We start from the raw sequence: 20,064 nt of genomic DNA on the forward strand, positions 1-20,064 counted from the left end.
CTATCTGAGGTAATAAATGCAGCTCTAAGAATGGGAACACTTGCACCCTGGAACTTAGCAAATGCAATGATGATCAAGATCAAGATAACGGAAGACAATAATCCAGCCATTGTGAAATTGTATAGGCTAATTTGCTTAATCTTGGCTAAGGTCCAGGATCACAGGCGGCCCCTGGAGTTCAGCTCGCGCCAAATGAGTCCTACGAAAATAAGACGAGTGATGATGCAATTAACCGGTCCCTCGAATTAGCACACAATATCAACCGGCAGTACGCAGTGGTCACACATGGGGACATCGCTGAGCCATTCGGGATCCTCTGGTGGCCTGCGATGTTCACTAACCTGTGGGAACCGCAGGTACCAGCAACTCTGTACAATGATCTACTATACTACTATAAGACAGAATTGTTGAACGGCGAATGGGTTAACTGAAAGTGTCCAAGGTAATCACAAAGGGGTTCCCGCACGTTTAAGTTTATCTGCCCCTCGTTTGGGATCTTTTCATCGAACCCATCCTGATAGGAATGGATAGGGACACAAACACTGACGGGCTTGCCACATATGTTAATGATCTGTTGGTTGTTGTGTACTAACTCAAGAAGAGAACTGGAAACCAAAGCTAGTGTCATTCTACACAGTATGGGCAGGTGTAGCCTGAAAAACCAGCTTGCTATAGCTTCGGAGAAGACACTCTACGTATACTGAAAGGGAAACTGTAGGGAGACCTGATCATAAGACTGCACAATGCAAATATTACCAAAAAACACGTACCTAGATATGTTTGCGTACCGATTGATTATCGACAGATATAAGCCAATTCAGTCAAATTATTTTGGATCTTCGACATGTTATGGGTATCCAGACATCAGCAAACGTATCCTACCAAAAAGAATAAAGCTCCTATAAAAAGGTGAAAACGCATGCATGTCATTCTATTCTAATTAATATTTCATTCTAATTTAATGTAATTCCATGTATCATTTTACGTGTTTGGTTACTGTATCTCATTTACACCGTGTAGTGGTACTACTTCAACAATAGTACCTATATTTTAATAGTAGTAGTTGTAGTAGTACAACTACAAGGTGTAAATAAAATACAATACATACACATATAAAATGATACATGAACTAAAATTAAATTAGAATAGAATAGTAAATAGAATATAATAGTAATTAGAATAGAATGGCACAAAAGGCTGCCTTAAGGCACATGTTCATTTGGAGATGCTTCCATGCAGTCAGTCAATCTCGAGGTTTAGAAATCAGTATGCCACGCAGAGGCGAGTGACTCGATGTGTACTACCGAAATCCTCGTATTGGCAATAGCATGGATAGTGGAATCTAATGCGTACTACCCCATCTTCTTTTTATTCCCTTTCTAATCAAATAATCTTAGGTTGAGCTCTTCTAACTTCTCAATCTAACGTTTTGTATTAAAGATTTTATTCAGTTATAAAATCATATGTGCATACTAGGGCATAACAAAAATATTTTCCGTAAAACTCGCAAAAATTTTAATGCAAAACAGGGTCCACATAATTAACTATGTGTTGGAACATCAGTAACCGTAAACGTAAATGAATAATATGTGAATGAGTAAAACGTAGGCAACAAGAGTACAGCCTTTCATGAAGCCAAAAGTGGTCAGTGGACCGCCCTGTCTTTACTGGAAATAAACTCCAGAGGCTACATACACGTAACTTTCTTATGATCCTGGAAGTCAAGAGTTATTTCTTCCTCTTCTAACAAGCTGATACAGCTAAATCGGCTGTCTGCCGTTGCATTTCCACCTGTATTGTAAATACGTGTAGGTACAAACATTCGCAGAATAACATTCCAAGATTCCTCACTTATGTTCTACAACCTTCTGGTTGTAACGTAACGTATATGTCCAAATAATAAGATACCCGAGAATCCATGAGAGCACACATAATATACAACATTGGTTTGGTTTGCTTGGCATTCTTTTTTTCAAGCTCACATTGTTCACGAAATGTAAACCACAGTGAAAATCCTGTAAAGCTTTTTGGTGGTGTGTTTCACAGGGTATCTAGAATGCTCATGGATCGCGTCTCATCACATTTTTCAGCTGTGAGTGCACAGTGAGCATGTAAAGATCATTAGAAAATCAAGAGTCTCCCGCCAAGTGTGAAGTTCCTGCTTGAGGGGGTCTGCCATGCAGTCAAGATAACGTAATGTCTTGAGCAGGGTTAGGATTTTTACGTGCGCCCCTGTTTTCTTAGGGTAAATTAAAGCTGTTTGGACAGATATTCTGTTTCTAGTTGCGAAAAGAGGCATTTTTGCACGCACCTTTTTTTTCCTTTTTTTGTGACTTTTATCCCCTTTTCTCCCCGAACCATGGTCATAATCCCATTATTCCCCTTTCTTCTTTTAACTTTCATTCCAATTTATTGTAAAATATTTAACTTTCAATTAAAGCCTCCTCAGCTTGGCGTGTACGTGTGAACAGCAAGCCTCATTCTTTCAGCAAATGCGCGAGTGTTGAAAGCACACCTAAAACAATGGCAAATAATTGTATCTTGGACAAAACCCGTTTATATCTATAAAGTTGCTCGAAATAAAGCATCTGAAAATGAGTGATTCTATCCCAACAAAATCAGTAGCCTGCTGTTCGTTAATGTGAGCTTGTTACTGTGGGAGACGTCATCTGTTCGCGTGGGGCGGAGGCCGGACACGCAGAGACGCAGTAATCGCAACCGTGTAGCACCGGGAACTGACACTGGGTTCTGTTCGAAACTACACACATCAAATAAAAAGTTTTGGATCACCTCCGTCCCCAAAAGTCTTGAAGATAGACGTTGACGAAGGATATTGCATCACAGAGATAGTCCCTTTGACTGTTCAGAGGTGTCTCTAAACCCGCCCAAAGATGTAAACAACCATCCATGAGCAGCATCTATTAGACGGAAGGGGTCCGACAACGGATCAGTTCCAGTCATTCCACCAGGAAGGAGGTACACGGCTCGTGTTGTCAGTAGTTCAACCATGCCTAGACGGTCAATACCACGGTTCGATCGCGTCCGCATTGTTACTTTGTGCCAGGAAGGGCTCTGAACAGGGGAAGTGTCCAGGCGTCTCGGAGTGAACCAAAGCGATGTTGTTCGGACGCGGCGGAGAGCCAGAGAGACAGGAACTATCGATGACGTGCCTCGCTCAGGCTGTCCAAGGGCTAATACTGTAATGTATGACCACTACCTGCGGATTATGGCTCGGAGGAACCCTGATAGTCACGCCACCATGCTGAATAATGCTTTCCGTCCAGACACAGGACGTCATGTTACTACTAAAAATGTGGGAAATAGGTTGCATGATGCGTAATTTCACTCCCGACGTCCATGGCGAGGTCCAGCTTTGCAACAACCACACCACGCAGCGCGGTACAGATGGGCCTAGCAACATGGTGAATGGACCGCTCAGGATTGGCATCACGTTCTCTTCACCGATGAGTGTCGCATATATCTTCAACCAGACAATCGTCGAAAATGTGTTTGGAGACAGTCCGGTCAGGCTGAACGCCTTAGACACACTGTCCAGCAATTGCAGCATGCTGGAGGATCCCTGCTGTTTTCGGGTGGCATTATGTGGGGCTGACGTACGCCGCTGGTGGTCATGGAAGGAGCCGTAACTGCTGTACGATACGTGAATGTCATTCTACGACCGATAGTGCAGCCGCCGGCCGCGGTGGTCTAGCGGTTCAGGCGCTCGGTCCGGAATCGTTGGACTGCTACGGTCGCAGGTTCGAATCCTGCGTCGGGCATGGATGTGTGTGATGTCCTTAGGTTAGTTAGGTTTAAGTAGTTCTAAGTTCTAGGGGACTCATGACCACATATGTTAAGTCCCATAGTGCTCAGAGCCATTAGAATTTTTTTGATAGTGCAACCATATCGACGGCATATTCGACGCGCAATTCGCCGAAGTGGCGTCAACTCGAAAGACTTGCACCAGGCGAACGGTCTACCCGACGGGAGGCCCTAGTCACACCACTTTTTTTTTTTGGACAGCATATTGGCGAAGCATTCCTCTTCATGGGCGATAATTCGCGCTCCCATCGTGCTCATCTTGTGAATGATTTCCTTCATTATAACGACGTCGCTCGACTAGAGTGGCCAGCATGTTCTCCAGGCATTAACCCTGTCGAACATGCCTGGGATAGATTTAAAGGGCTGTTTATCGACGACGTGACCCACCTACCACTGTGAGGGATCTACTCCGAATCGCCATTGAGGAGTAGTACAATCTGGACCAACAGTGCCTTGATGAACTTGTCGACAGTATGCCACTACGGATACAGGCATGCATGAAAGATAGAGGACGGGCTACTGGGTATTAGAGATACCTGTGTGTACAGCAATCTAGATCACCACTTCTGAAGGTTTCGCTATATGGTGGTATAACATGCAACTCTCAGAACCGAGGTGATAAAAAACCTTTTTTGATGTGTGTACTAGAAATCGCTGAGACTGTACTTCCAGAATGACTGAGAACATCCTGGTAATTGTCGCAGTGCTATAAAGGAGACTATGGACGGCAAGTGAGCAAGTGGGCGCAAGAGTGTTGTGTGAGAGTCGCATTCAGTTAGCAAGTGAAGTGTTGTTAGCTCTTTGTTACATTACTAAATGAGTGTATTACTAGATTTTTATCACGTCAAAGGTGTCCAGTGCCAGATTTATTGCTCTGGCTCAGGAATTAAAACAACATTTCGTAGACATTGATGGAAATGTTATGCACTGTACTAATTGCGATTCAGGAGTTTTGTTAGGTGAAAAACACCAGTGGGATCGTATCAGACAACACATTTCCAGCTCTTACCATCAAATGAAGAAGACTCTTCAAGCAAACAAATAGCGACAACCTCTATTACGAAATGCGTTTCAAAAGGGTTCTTCAAAAAACCGAAATCTGAAGGAATTAAACATAGATTTGTGTGCAGCCTTTACACATCTGTTGTGTGATGTCCTTAGGTTAGTTAGGTTTAAGTAGTTCTACGTTCTAGGGGACTGATGACCATAGATATTAAGTCCCATAGTGCTCAGAGCCATTTGAACCATTTTTTGAACATTACACAAGCAGGAATTCCACTCAATGAGGTGAACCATCCAGCCTTCTACGGATATCTTGAGAAATTCACGAAGATGAGAGCACTTTAAGGAAAAATGTATGCAGTCTGTTTACCAAGAAACCATGCAAATAATGTAGGAGAAAGTGTCTGATTGCGATGTAGGAATCATTGTGTACGAAACCATAGACTCAATGGAACGATACGTTTTCAACAATTTAGTTTTTTTCTTTTGCCGGGGGGAAAGTTAAGTCCATGTCGTTAAAAATGTATGAGATGCAAAATACCAATGCCAGTACAACAATGCAATCAATTATGGACTTTTGCCAAAAGCTCTAGCTTGCAGTTATCGAGATTGTAAAACTTCTTCTTGTGGTTACACCAGGCTCCATATAAGGTTTCAGCTGTTAACCAATTTAAAACTGTGTTTCCTAAGTTGAAGCACGTACCACGCTTGGTTCATGCCCTTCACAGGGTTTGTGAATACGTGAGGAACTCATATGACATCGCAAGTCATTTCCTCTCTGCCCTGAAGAAGATACTACTGAAAGCTCTGAGCATTGTTGTTGCCTACAGGGAAACCACTGGCCTGCCCCTTCCGAATTTCTCGGTCATTACTCGTTGGGGACCTTGGCTTGAGTGTGCTGCTATGATGTGCGAGAATTCTGACAAAATTATAGAATTTGTGCTTTCTTTGGATCCAGCCGACGCACCTAGCAGTTTCCAAGGCAGAACAACTTCTGTTACCGGTGTTACCGGAGAAAATACACCGTGTGATCAAAAGTATCCGGCTGAAAATGACTTACAAGTTCGGGGTGATCTCCATAGGTAATTCTGGAATTCAGTGTTGTGTTGACCCACCCTTAGCCTTGACGACAGCTACCACTCTCGCAGGCATACGTTCAATTAGGTGCTGGAAATTTTCTTGGGGAATGGCAGCCCACTCTTCACGAAGTGCTGCTGTGAGGGGAGGTCTCGATGTCGGTCGGTGAGGAATGGCACGGAGTCGGCGTTCCAAAACATCCCAAAGGTGTTCTATAGGATTCAGATCAGGACTCTGTGCAGGCCAGTCCGTTACAGGGATGCTATTGTCGTGTAACCACTCCGCCCCAGGTCGTGCATTATGAACAGATGCTCGATCGTCTTGAAATATTCAATCACCATCCCCGAATTCCTGTTCAACAGTGGGGAAGCAAGAAGGTGCTTAAAAGATTAACGTAGGCCTGTGCTGTGATAGTGCCACTTAAAACAACAAGGGAGGCAATGAGAAACAAGACCACACCGTAACACCACCGCCTCCGAAATTTATTGCTGACACACACGCTGGCAGATGACGTTCACCAAGTGTTCGCCATACCTACACCCTGCCATCGGATCGCCACATTGTGTATCGTGATTCGTCAATCCGCACAACGTTTTTACACAGTACAGTCGTCCAATGTTTACGGTCCTTACACAAAGCGAGACGTCGTTTGGCATTTACCGGCGTGATGTGTGGCTTATGAGCAGCCGCTCTACCATGAAATCCAAGTCTTCTCATCTCCCGCCTAACTGTCATACTACTTGCAATGGATCCTGTTGCTGTTTGCAATTCCTGTGTGATGGTTTGGGTAAGTGTCTGCCTATTACACAGTACGACACTTTTCAACAGTCCGCGGTCTCTCCCAGTCAACAGACGAGATCTGCCTATAGGGTTTGGTGCTGTAATTGTCCCTTCACGTGTCCACTTCACTACTCCATCGGGAACAGTGGATCCAGGGATATTTAGGAGTGTGGAAATCTCGCGTACAGACGTATGATATTAGTGATACCCAAACACCTGACCTCGTTCGAAGTCCGTGAATTCCGCGGAGCGCCTCATTCTGCTCTCTTACGATATCTAGTGACTACTGAGGTCGTTGATATGGAGTACCTGGCAGCAGGTGGCAGCACAATGCCTAGAATATGAAAAACGTTTGTTTTTTGGGATGTCCGGATACTTTGGATCACATAGTGCACATAGGTTGCAGAGAGAACTATATTGTGTCTATAGCTACAAATACCTGACTGCAGTCATTAGACGATTAGAAGAAAAATTTCTGGAAAAGGATAAACAATGGAATATTTTTACTTTCGTGAGGGAATAGTTCCAAAGACAAACTTGAGTGTAGTCTGCAGAACAATCCAGATATTGAGGAATTCGCCACATCTGCAGAGCTGCCACTCCGAGTGAATACAATGTTTGCTCCACTGGTTTCTTGGGTGTCGAAAGAAGCTTTAGCATCTCTAATGTCGTTCTATCTCTTAATAGAAACGGTTTTACTTTTAAAAATGTAGAGAAGTTATTTGTCTGGAAGTACAATAGCTTAACGGTTTTTCCTGCTTTTGATGGATGATAAATTTAGGTACTTGTCCGTAATTCCACAAACTGGAATAGAAAAAGAGAAATCGTTGAATTAATTGAATATACCAGTATCTTTTGTCCCTTTATTTACCTTATATGAGCACCTTTTGCCTTCCCTTTTTCATTTGAAACTTGCACCTCTAACCCTGGTCATGAGTTTCCTTCTTCATGCCAATAGTCGGGCGCACGCTCCAGTGTAAGAAAGAGGCTCCTGGAACGTGTTCGATGGGAGGTGTTTGATCACCCGCCATACAGCCTGGACTTGACTACATCTGACTTTCATCTCTCGGGTCACATTAACCACTCCCTATGAGCTGGTCCCTTTAATCCCAGAAACCAACCAACCACTCCCTATGAGGACAGTATTTTGGCATAGACAAAGAACTGCAGACCAGAGTAGAGAAGTGGCGGTCAGTACGGGCGGCTGCCTTTTGTGGCGAGGGTACGGGGAAGTCCATACAACGCTATGATAAATGTGTAAGTTTGATTGGCGACTACACAGATAAGTTGCTGGAAGATGTATCTAAATGTTGTAAATAAAACATATTTGCTTTTCACTGTGTTTCTATTTCGCGACCGATCGGAATTTCAAAAGTAATAGCCCTCGTGTATAAAAGAAAACAGTACCTCCATGATATCCTTCCGGCTTCTCATATACTGGTACATTTCCTTCGAGAATGCAGGACTGAAAGTTCTGTACAAGTCTAAAATATACACTACTGGCCATTAAAATTGCTACACCACGAAGATGACGTGCTACAGACGTGAAATTCAACCGACAGGAAGAAGATGCTGTGATATGCAAATGATTAGCTTTTCAGAGCAGTCACACAAGGTTGGCGCCGGTGGCGCCACTTACAACGTGCTGACATGAGGAAAGTTTCCAACCGATTTCTCATACACAAACAGCAGTTGACCGGCGTTGCCTGGTGAAATGTTGTTGTGATGCCTCGTGTAAGAAGGAGAAATGCGTACCATCATGTTTCCGACTTTGATAAAGGTCGGATTGTAGTCTATCGCGATTGCTGTTTATCTTATCGCTACATTGCTGCTCGCGTTGGTCGAGATCCAATGACTGTTAGCAGAATATGGAGTCGGTAGGTTCAGGAGGGCAATACGGAACGCCGTGGCGGATCTCAACGGCCTCGTATCACTAGCAGTCGAGATGACAGGCATCTTATCCCCATGACTGTAACGGATCGTGCAGCCACGTCTCGATCCCTGAGTCAACAGATGGGGACGTTTGCAAGACGACAACCATCTGCACGAACAGTTAGACGACGTTTGCAGCAGCATGGACTATAATCTCGGAGACCATGGCTGCGGTTACCCTTGACGCTGCATCACAGACACGAGCGCCTGCGATGGTGTACTCAACGACGAACCTGAGAGCAGGAATGGAAAAACGTCATTTTTTCGGATGAACCCTGGTTCTGTTTACAGCATCGTAATGGTCGCATCCGTGTTTGGCGACATTGCGGTGAACGCACATTGGAAGCATGTATTCGTCATCGCTGTACTGGCGTATCACCCGGCATAATGGTACGGGGTGCCATTGGCTGCACGTCTCGGTCACCTCTTGTTCGCACTGACGGCACTTTGAACTGTGGACGTTGCATTTCAGATGTTTTACGACCCGTGGCGCTACCCTTCATTCGATCCCTGCGAAACCCTACATTTCAACAGGATAATGCATGACCGCATGTTACAGGTCCTGTACGGGTCTTTCTGGATACAGAAAATGTTCGACTGCTGCCCTGACCAGCACATTCTCCAGATCTCTCACCAATTGTAAACGTCTGGTCAATGGTGGCCGAGCAACTGGCTCGTCACAATACTCCAGTCACTACTTTTGATGAACTGTGGTATCGTGTTGAAGCTGCATGGGCAGTTGTACCTGTACACGCCATCCAAGCTCTGTTTGAGTCAATGCCGAAGCGTATCAAGGCCGGTATTACGGCCAGAGGTGGTTGTTCTGGGTTCTTGGGTTCTCAGAATCTATGCACTCAATTTGCGTGAAAAAGTAATCACATGTCAGTTCTAGTTTGTCCAATGATCACCCGTTTATCATCTGCATTTGTTCTTGATGTAGCAATTTTAATGGCCAGTAGTGGATCTTCCGGATCGCTATTGCCTGGTCTGTCTCATTTCATTGATAGTGGCACGACTGTCAAATTTAAGGCAACGCATGATGCAAGGGAAGAATTTTATCCGCACTAGGATGCGAAATTTTTAATTACCGCCCACATGAGATACCAAAGAACCTCTACACTTCATATGTACATAAGCTGAAAACGAAGTTTCTCAGTTCAGCCACATGTAGTGGCGTTGACATGAAGCTTTCAGTAACTAAACTAATTTGTATACAGAACTACAATAAGGGAAAAGTCATTTATGAGGCAATTCGAGCATGCCAAAGGTATCCTCGCTGCTGTGGAACTTCATAATAATGGTTGTTTCCAAGTACTTCCTCACCATCATCACTGTCATCTATCTCTGTTTCTGAGTCTGCCTGTGGACTCCAACTTCGTCATCACCGTCTCTAACTACTTCATCTTCAAGATAGTTTTAAAGTTACTTATTTGCCACTTAGAACAACATTTTTAGGATATATTCAACACATTTTGGATCGAAGAGATTATACATCTCACTGTATTCACCTATCAGAAAATGTACTCCGCCGAAAAGAATAAAGCCCCTATAAAAATATGCAATCAGGTGCAAAGTACTAGTTTCATACTTGATACTGACAAACGATTTAATTAGCGTTTCAGAAAAATATTCATTTTACATTGTTAGCCCCACATGCCCTCGTAACAGAGCAGTCCCTCCAATACCGGAGCATATGCAAAGGAAAAGGGTTCCGAGAAGGGAAGCTGATAACGAGAAGGTGTCACTACTGTCGAATGTTGACAAATTACTGACAGAAAATGTCATTGAGCGTGTATCAGTTTGACGAGCCACGCCCGATGGGAGATTAATTGTATATTATGAAATGCCCCGCTAGATCAATTACTCGTTGCAAATAACTTGTGATCACTATAAATTGGAATAATTACTTTTAACTGTAAATAATGGCGTTAATTTTAGTTTCTTTTCTTGTTTCAGAGACCTGAGTAACAATTTCATCAAGAACGTTGGAAACAACGTATTTAGAAGCGTAACTGCATTAAAAACACTGTAAGTATACCTCTTTCTTTGCGAAGATTTTGATACAGTAGTGATAGCGAAAAAAATTAATTTGACTAGCACCAACTCTACACCAGTCGCTGGGTATTTGAAATCAAAATAAATTAAAACATCACAGGCTCACTTGTTTGTTTATATTCAACTAGGAATCATTTAGTCCTTATTGTATTCGTGTGAACAAATAAAGATCAATGTTTCGGCATCAAAGAAGGTAATTACGTAGATAAACCACCGACGATGGATCAAACTCAAAGATAGACACCCACCCACAAACCGAGCGTTCGCAGCAATTCGGGAATCATGGATCACCGTAGTGTGCCATCGTCTCGTCACAGAGGGCAGAATCTGTGCCTGTGCCTTGTGGAGGATCGCGCTTAGTGCTTGTGCCATGTGGTACTGTGCATGTATGTTACGGAAAACTGTCGGAGATTAGGAATCCAGGGAGTCACATTTAAATTCACCAGTCTACAACAATACGAAGGTCCTCGTCACACCAGTGTCTCCACCATTTGGACGGATCGTCAATAACGTGGAAATCTCCCCTTACACATGGCACTGACTTAAAAGGGAACCTGACCTCCCTGTTGTCACCGATTTCGTCCCAGTTTGTGGTATATGCAGCGCTAGGCCAAAAATTAACGCTCAGAAACTGGACCTCCCGTTGACCAAGAATAAAAAAAAAGTTATGGAGCGGGCCAAGCGACACATTAGCGCTTTGTGTTAGCATTGTTTCCAGGCAGCGGTTGGCACTGAAGCTCAGCACGTTTAAACCGCGGGCTGACAACCATCAGTGATAATAATATTAATAATAATAATAACAAAAAAACATGAGTGAACTTCTTCTCGACATATTTTGAAAGATGTTACGTGACACCCCTAGAGAACTACTGACGTAAAACCAACGTAGAAACAAATCTAAAGAAAGACCACCAAAAACAAATAGTGTAGGAAGCTAATCCAAGGATCGTGGGATCGACTTGCTGTGCGGAGTCTTTATTTTTCATCTCGCTTTTTACGTTACTTTCACTCCAAATAAACATAAATAATCCTTAACGTATGGTATTTATTATTTTTTCGTAAAGTGCATGAAAAAGAATAAAATAGGGGAATTTGATGGATGAATACGTATCAAATACTGGAATTTCGTCATTACTTCGTTAAAATCTGGGAAAGAAGAACCGTACACAACATTTATTGACTGACGTGATCAAAGATACCCTGTAGGAAAAAAAAAAAAAAATTTCTTCCGTTAATTGACTCTTGAAGAGGAAAAGCGTATCACAATTATAAGACGAGATTTTTAAAGGTGAAGGAGGATTGCTATCGTGCTGTATAAAATTGATATTCCCTGTCTCAAAATGCAAGTGACAGTATAACCCTGAGATGCCTAGTTTTATTCTCAGGTAAGGAATATGATTAAAAGTTTCTAAACTGCTCTTATCTCAATTGCTAGAGACAAAGAAGTCACATATCGAGAAGACAGCGTCAAAATGCATTCCATTGCATGTATGTGTCAAATGATGCGCCACACGTGGACACATCGTTTGCTGACACACTGTGCGATGACAGAGGACCTATCATAAATGTAAAGCAAGTAGGGTTTTCCATCAAAACTTTAATTACACAATGTAATTATAAAAGTATAGTTTTTATATCGTGTGCTAGATGCTTCCTCTGTATTTACTGTGATTATCACCTCAGCACGTCTAAGTTACAACTGTAAAATAACAAAAGTATCTAATTTTATTTACAAAGTTCTCGCGAAAACCTTACGATCCCGCTCTGGAAATTTATTTCCAATCCTAAATTTTCGTTAACATACCCTTTTAATGCCTTTTATAAAAATATTAATAAATACATTGTATTCAACGTTATTTCTATTTCTTTGTAGCGCAAGTAAAGTAAAAAATTTGAAATAAGAAAAGTTCAGCAGAAAGACTTCAGCTCAGGACTCGCACATTATCATTCTACAAATTGTCTACTGTGCCAACCTCTGGCGGGTACTTAACTACAAAAAAGGCTCATGTCTCGGCCGACACTCACCATAAATATTATTTTCTATACACGTCTGGCCATCTGGAGCTCCGACTTCTGTGACTTTCATTTCTGGCCAAGCCCTGCCTACACCATAAATTAGGGATAAATTGATGATAACGAGTATGCGCGATCCCCTTGTTAGTACAAGACATAGATGCAACGTTCAGTCAGCAACATTATATCAACTACGTGTCTTCCTTTATCGACAAAGTGGTGATGATGAAAATAGCCTCCATGACAAGGGTTAGAATCAGCAGCCTTTGAATAGACTGCCACCGCACCAGCGTAAATTACTGTCATCCCTTCTACACTCCTGGAAATTGAAATAAGAACATCGTGAATTCATTGTCCCAGGAAGGGGAAACTTTATTGACACATTCCTGGGGTCAGATACATCACATGATCACACTGACAGAACCACAGGCACATAGACACAGGCAACAGAGCATGCACAATGTCGGCACTAGTAAAGTGTATATCCACCTTTCGCAGCAATGCAGGCTGCTATTCTCCCATGGAGACGATCGTAGAGATGCTGGATGTAATTCCTGTGGAACGGCTTGCCATGCCATTTCCACCTGGCGCCTCAGTTGGAACATCGCTCGTGCCGGGCGTGCAGACCGCGTGACACGACGCTTCATCCAGTCCCAAACATGCTCAATGGGGGACAGATCCGGAGATCTTGCTGGCCAGGGTAGTTGACTTACACCTTCTAGAGCACGTTGGGTGGGACGGGATACATGCGGACGTGCATTGTCCTGTTGGAACAGCAAGTTCCCTTGCCGGTCTAGGAATGGTAGAACGATGGGTTCGATGAAGGTTTGGATGTACCGTGCACTATTCAGTGTCCCCTCGACGATCACCAGAGGTGTACGGCCAGTGTAGGAGATCGCTCCCCACACCATGATGCCAGGTGTTGGCCCTGTGTGCCCCGGTCATATGCAGTCCTGATTGTGGCGCTCACCTGCACGGCGCCAAACACGCATACCACCATCATTGGCACCAAGGCAGAAGCGACTCTCATCACTGAAGACGACACGTCTCCATTCGTCCCTCCATTCACGCCTGTCGCGACACCACTGGAGGCGGGCTGCACGATGTTGGGGCGTGAGCGGAAGACGGCCTAACGGTGTGCGGGACCGTAGCCCAGCTTCATGGAGACGGTTGCGAATGGTCCTCGCCGATACCCCAGGAGCAACAGTGTCACTAATTTGCTGGGAAGTGGCGGTGCGGTCCCCTACGGCACTGCGTAGGATCCTACGGTCTTGGCGTGCATCCGTGCGTCGCTGCGGTCCGGTCCCAGGTCGACGGGCACGTACACCTTCCACCGACCACTGGCGACAACATCGATGTACTGTGGAGACCTCACGCCCCACGTGTTGAGCAATTCGGCGGTACGTCCACCCAGCCTTCCGCATGCCCACTATACGCCCTCGCTCAAAGTCCGTCAACTGCACATACGGTTCACGTCCACGCTGTCGCGGCATGCTACCAGTGTTAAAGACTGCGATGGAGCTCCGTATGCCACGGCAAACTGGCGGACAGTGACGGCGGCGGTGCACAAATGCTGCGCAGCTAGCGCCATTCGACGGCCAACACCGCGGTACCTGGTGTGTCCGCTGTGCCGTGCGTGTGATCATTGCTTGTACAGCCCTCTCGCAGTGTCCGGAGCAAGTATGGTGGGTCTGACACACCGGTGTCAATGTGTTCTTTTTTCCATTTCCAGGAGTGTATACGGTCTGGTGGTTTGGTGAAAGATAGACAGGCAGGAAGCTCACGTAAAGCCGGCTGAGTAATGTAAAGGAACAACATTTTTCCATCTAATATTAAACAATAGGGGATAGTTATTCGAATCGACTACGAATCTGTTTCATCTGTTACTAAAAATGAAATACAGCATCTGCGTAAGGATTCACAAATTGCTACTCGCAGAATATACTCATATGATATCGAACATATATTTCCATCATTCTGTCTTGTTTTGGCAGGCCACCATTTAGCTTATATCTATTGTTTATCAGTTTTCAAGGAAATCTTCTTCAAAACATCTCAGCTGAGCTGTGTACGTCATGGAATTTGAGACTGTTTTGAGCTCAGTACTTTACAAACAGTCAAGTTTGTGTGTGCAAAGGCAGTGGGCCTAATTATATTTAGGCGCGTGTTGCAGTGTAATGGCCCTCAAATTTCATCAGGATGCACTGGGATTCAAACTTCCATCAGGATGTTCTGACTCTGACTCTCTGTGATTTTATCGTACTACACCGATTGAGGAGCTATATTCGTTGCGGCAGTGGACTCGTTAACGAGAGACTACTCCTAATTTTGACTTTCCGAAGCTTTCTATAGGTTATGACAAAATGCGGGACGGTTCTTTTGAAATGGTGGCGGCTGATTTCTTACCACATCCCTACCCTACACAAGCCTGTGTGCCCTTTCCCTAACGATCTCGTCGTCGACGGGATGTGTGTTTTAATGCAAAGATGTTTCATTGAAGAGGTCAGTGGCGCTCCAAGCCCATAATTTGTTCTTCCGAGCAGACATTCTGTGTCCAGCGACTATATGGATTGAAAGTAATACAATTAGCTTCGATTTTCAAGTTTGGCACAATCTGAAACTGCCTACGTATCGTGGGCAGAAGCACAGTTTTAACATAACATAAATAATCAATGTACGATATACCCCACAATCTGTAAAACAATTTTCTCCCGACAACTCAAACTAAAACTGCTCAGCGAGTGAAGGGACAAGAGGTTTTGCAGCGATAGAAACGAAATGCACTCTACAGGCAGGAAAGTATGCAAAAAAAAAAAAAAAAAACTTCGACGTACCGCTCTCTGCCCTTCCCTTACACTCCATTAGCTCGCTTCTGAAGCGGAAAATCAAGAATCGATGAGAGAACGAGTGGTGAACGCTAGGGACCATACGCCGCGGTAGGTGACATCAGTGGTTCGACGGGAGCCGCTCTCGTTCTATTCGTGAGTTTCACGTACAGAATGAGATTGTCATGAAGCCCTTCATTTGTCGGGGGGAGATGTATAAAATCATTTAAAGCCTCAGTTACACTGAAATTATGCACCCATGGAGTAATCATACCGTGATCAGCTGTAAACAGAACTGCTATTTTTGAGTTGTAACATGTCCATATGGTTCTCCTTACTTATCTCTCTCTTCTGGAACTTTCGGAGCCGAGCATGCCTTTTCTTTGAGGGTGCATTAACTTGCTGTATAAAGACAACAATGCAAGTTTAATAGTGGTCACGCTTCGTGTTGGCCTGCGACGAGTGTCAGTGTTGGGATCCAGCACGTAGCGATCGCGCGATGTCGCTTAGAGGATAAGTAGTGTGACAAATTTCGTGGGATGTGGCACTAGTAGTTGAAACTCTTACATCGGTTTGTAGAAGAAAAGTATTTCAGTAACTGAATAATTTTGTGGAAAGGCGAGCAGGATTTATTATGGGTAAAGTTCTAAAATTACTGTAGACTACTGCCGCCTATCGTAAATCAGCGTAGACACGTTACTTTTCCTAGTACCTTTGGTCAGTTAACCCTAGGATGCATATAGAGGGCCGTCGAGACCCTTGTATGTCTTCATTTCAAAAAAAAAAATCTGTAATTTTTTGTTTGATTTCAAACTGCTTTCCAGTACTCTTTCATTAAATCTGTTACATTCTTCCTATCAAATCTGAACGAGATACCTTTTTTAAGTTTTTTGTATAATTCAATACGTTTACCCATGTACCATGAATGCATAAGCAGTGCTATGACATGCTTTAAGTGTAAAACCAACATTTGTAAGGAACATAGTGGCGTTCTTTGTGCGTCTTCTTTGTCACATGTTGAAAACTAAGAGAAATGCAATTATATGTAAACAATGAATAATAACTTTTTGCCCAAGTATTGCCTATATACATAACATTGTGAATACTGAGTATGTTTTAAATCACGAAAATTCGTTGTAACAAATGTTATAAAATGTAAACTACAACTTATGAAAGAGTGAATAAAATTGTATGTGTATGTTCTATGTAAATGGATGTAACTGATAAAAATTCACACTTAGAGTTTTATTTTAAATTTATAAAATGTTAATCAGGCCCACCAGATCTTGTTACTCTATCTTAGGAATCTTTCAATATGACAATAAATTTGACAGAAATAAATTTAACTCCAAAGAATGATTATATGAAAAGAGGAAAATTTTAAATTAGGGAAGGGCCTTGGAGGCCCTACATAAGCACTCATATGTGGTTTCGGCACCATGCATCCTAGGGTTAAGATCGTTACCTGTCCATTAGGTGTGTTGCATACTTATCGGCGTTATCTCATTTTGATCGCTTTGTTCTCAAATGCAGTCAGCCTCTTACTCGATTCCCCTAGAAACCGGCAGCGATGAACCGTTTAAAAACTAAGTGAGGATTTATAAAAGGGCTACGCAACCTGTGGAACGTTTTTATTTAAATAATTATCCTCCAGTCTGTTACGTAAAAACAAACAGCATTTATAAATTGGGAAAGTGATATTGTCAATATGTCATTGTGGTTTCCTTCGAAAATTGTTGATTTGTACTGTGAAACACAGTTGTATTTTAGTAACAGTTATAAAAAAGAATATATATTTATCCTATAACGCAAGAGAATACAATATCCAAAAAAAGTTAAAAGATAAAACTGAAAAACAGAAACATATCAAACACAGCTTCAATACTTCCTTGAACTTACTGTATATATAACATGTTGTTCATAATCAACATTCGCGTTCATCAAAAATAGAAGGAAGTCATGGATATGCTCATGATGAAGAACTATTGAGTACAAAATAACTATAGTAATTATACAGCCTTTCATGCTTGTTCTTGCAAACTGAGCTTACAACAAAAGTAATTAAAAGTAATTGCTTTGGTTGCATAAAACTGGAGAAGTTATGCGATCAACTAAATTTTATTGGTTAGAAACCGCAACTCTTTTATTTTCAAGGATATAAAATACCCAACGATCTAATTATGTGGAAAATGAAGAAACAAACAAATCAAAAACGAGGGGAAGCCATCGGTTCCCAGTTTCTCTCTCATATTTTCCTATATGTTGTCTTCTACCAAAACTACCTGTAATCCCACTATTTTCTACATCATTTATGAGCTAAACCAAAACTACCAAACAGTGCTTTTGGTAAGGGCAACTCTAATTATGATATTTGTGGTTAAAACAGTCTCATGTTCGTGAATCAGCAATTTGCAGAGGACAAAACGTATTGGTAGTAATTGTTGTTGTTGTTGTTGTTGTGGTCTTCAGTCCGAAGACAGGTTTGATACAGCTCTCCATGTTACTCTAGCCTGTGCAAGCTTCTCCATCTCTAAATAACCACTGCACACTACACCGTATTGAGTCTAGTAGCTGTATTCAACTCTTGTTTTCAATCTACGCTTTTTGCCCCCCCCCCCCCTCCACCCCATACTCCCCTCAAAACTAACTTAGTGATCCTCTGGTGTCTCAGAAGGTGTTCAACTAACTGATAACTCCGTTTAGTCAAGTTGTGCCGCAAATATCTTGTCCCTCCAATTCTGTTTACTACCTCCTCACTAGTTACGTGATCTAACAATATAATCTTCAGCATTCTTCTGTAGCACCATATTTCAAAAGCTTCTATTCTCTTCTTGTCTAAACTGTTCATCAGTCCATTTTTCACTTCTGTAAGTGGTTACACTGCAGACAAGTGCCTTAAGAAAAGACCTCCTAACATTTAAGTCTCTATCCGTACTGGGAGATGAAGAAGCTTGGAGTGGACACAGTAGCATGGAGAGCTGCATCAGACTAGTCTCTGACTGAAGACCACAACAACAACAACAGCAATATACGATGTTAACAAATTTATCTTGTTCAGAAACGCTTTTCTTGCTGTTGCCAGTCCACATTTTATATCCTCTCTATTTCAGCTATCATCAGTTCTTTTGCTGCCCAAATACCAAAACTCATGTACTACTTTAAGTATATCGTTTCGTAACCAATACTCTCAGCGTCACCTGATTTGATTCTACTAAGTTTCATTATCCTTGTTTTGCTATCGTTGATGTGTGTCGCATAACCTCCTTTCAGGACACTGTTCATTCCATTCAGCAGCTCTTCCAAGTCCTTTGCTGTCTCTGACAGAACTGCAGTGTCACCAACAAATCTCAAATATTTCATCTCTTGTCCCTGAACTTTAATTCCAACTCCAAATTTTTCATTAGTTTCCTTTAGTACTTGCTCATTGTACAGATTGAATAACATATGAAATAGGTTATAATCGTGACTCTTTCCCTTCTCAGCTACTGTTTACCTTTCGTGTCCATCGACTCATAAATGTCATCTCGTATCAATGAAAATTGTGAATACTTTTGCGCTCTTTATATTTTTTCAATATTGTCTCACGTGTTCCCACATTTCTTCGAATCCAACCTGACCTTTTGCCAGTTTTTCTATTCCTCTATAAAGAATTCGTGTTAGTATTTTGCCATGATGACTGAATAGTGCGGTAATTTTCAGGCCTGTCGGCAACTGGTTTCTTTGGAATTGGAATTATTACATTCTTCTTGAAGCGTGAGAGTATTTCCCCTGCCTGATATATCTTGCTCACCAGATGGAATAGTTTTGTCATTGTTTCCTCCCCGAAGGCAATCAGCAGTTCTGACGGAAAGTCGTCTGTTCCCAGGGCCTTGTTTCGACTTAGGCCCTTCAGTACTTTGTCAAATTCTTCTCACAGTATGATACCTCCTATCCTCTTCCATTTCTATAATAATGCCTTCACATTCATCTCCCTTGTATAGACCCTCTGTATACTCTTTCCACCTTCCAACTTTCCCTTCTTTGCTTAGTACCGGTTTTTCATCATATCTCTTGCAATTCATACATTGCTTCTATTGTCTTCAAAAGTATCTTCATTTTTCCTGCAGGAGGCATCTCTCTTTAGCATTCCTTTTTAGCCATTTTGCATTTTCTGTCTGTTTCGTTTTTCTATACGTTTTTATTGCCTTTCGCCTCCGTTGTGGTTGCACCTACGGTTGTGCTATCTGTATCACTGAGGCAGTCAAGTCATACCGGGAAGTACTATGTAAATGAAAAGGCTTTCAGGAACCTGTGCTTACCTGTTTAGTTAATGTGGAAATGCAACATAGCATCGGCATCGGCTTCTTTAGTGTCAATACGAAACAAACATAATTGTTAAACGAGACTCGTTAGGGAAAGGGACAATAAAAGAGAGTAATTTTAATTTTATTGTTATTATTTCAAAGTGGCATTTCTCATTCTTTAAATGAACAATTAAAAAAATTGTAAGGTAAAAGAGGCACATGTTTCAATTAAGCACACACTCAGGTTTATTTCGTAAAGAAGCGTGTTCTCATTG

At 42.4% G+C, this 20,064-nt stretch overlaps 1 protein-coding gene across 1 annotated transcript in view; it reads left to right on the forward strand.

The window, feature by feature from the left end:
* Positions 1–20,064, forward strand: part of LOC126335869 (G-protein coupled receptor GRL101-like) — a 697,223-nt gene that overhangs the window by 595,656 nt on the left and 81,503 nt on the right. Inside the window, exon 21 of the mRNA XM_049999341.1 lies at positions 10,570–10,641. Coding sequence (XP_049855298.1) covers positions 10,570–10,641 — 72 coding nt within the window. The remainder of the gene's footprint in view (positions 1–10,569; positions 10,642–20,064) is intronic.

The sequence above is a fragment of the Schistocerca gregaria genome, chromosome 2 (assembly GCF_023897955.1).
Source record: "Schistocerca gregaria isolate iqSchGreg1 chromosome 2, iqSchGreg1.2, whole genome shotgun sequence".
Classification (NCBI taxonomy): domain Eukaryota; kingdom Metazoa; phylum Arthropoda; class Insecta; order Orthoptera; family Acrididae; genus Schistocerca; species Schistocerca gregaria.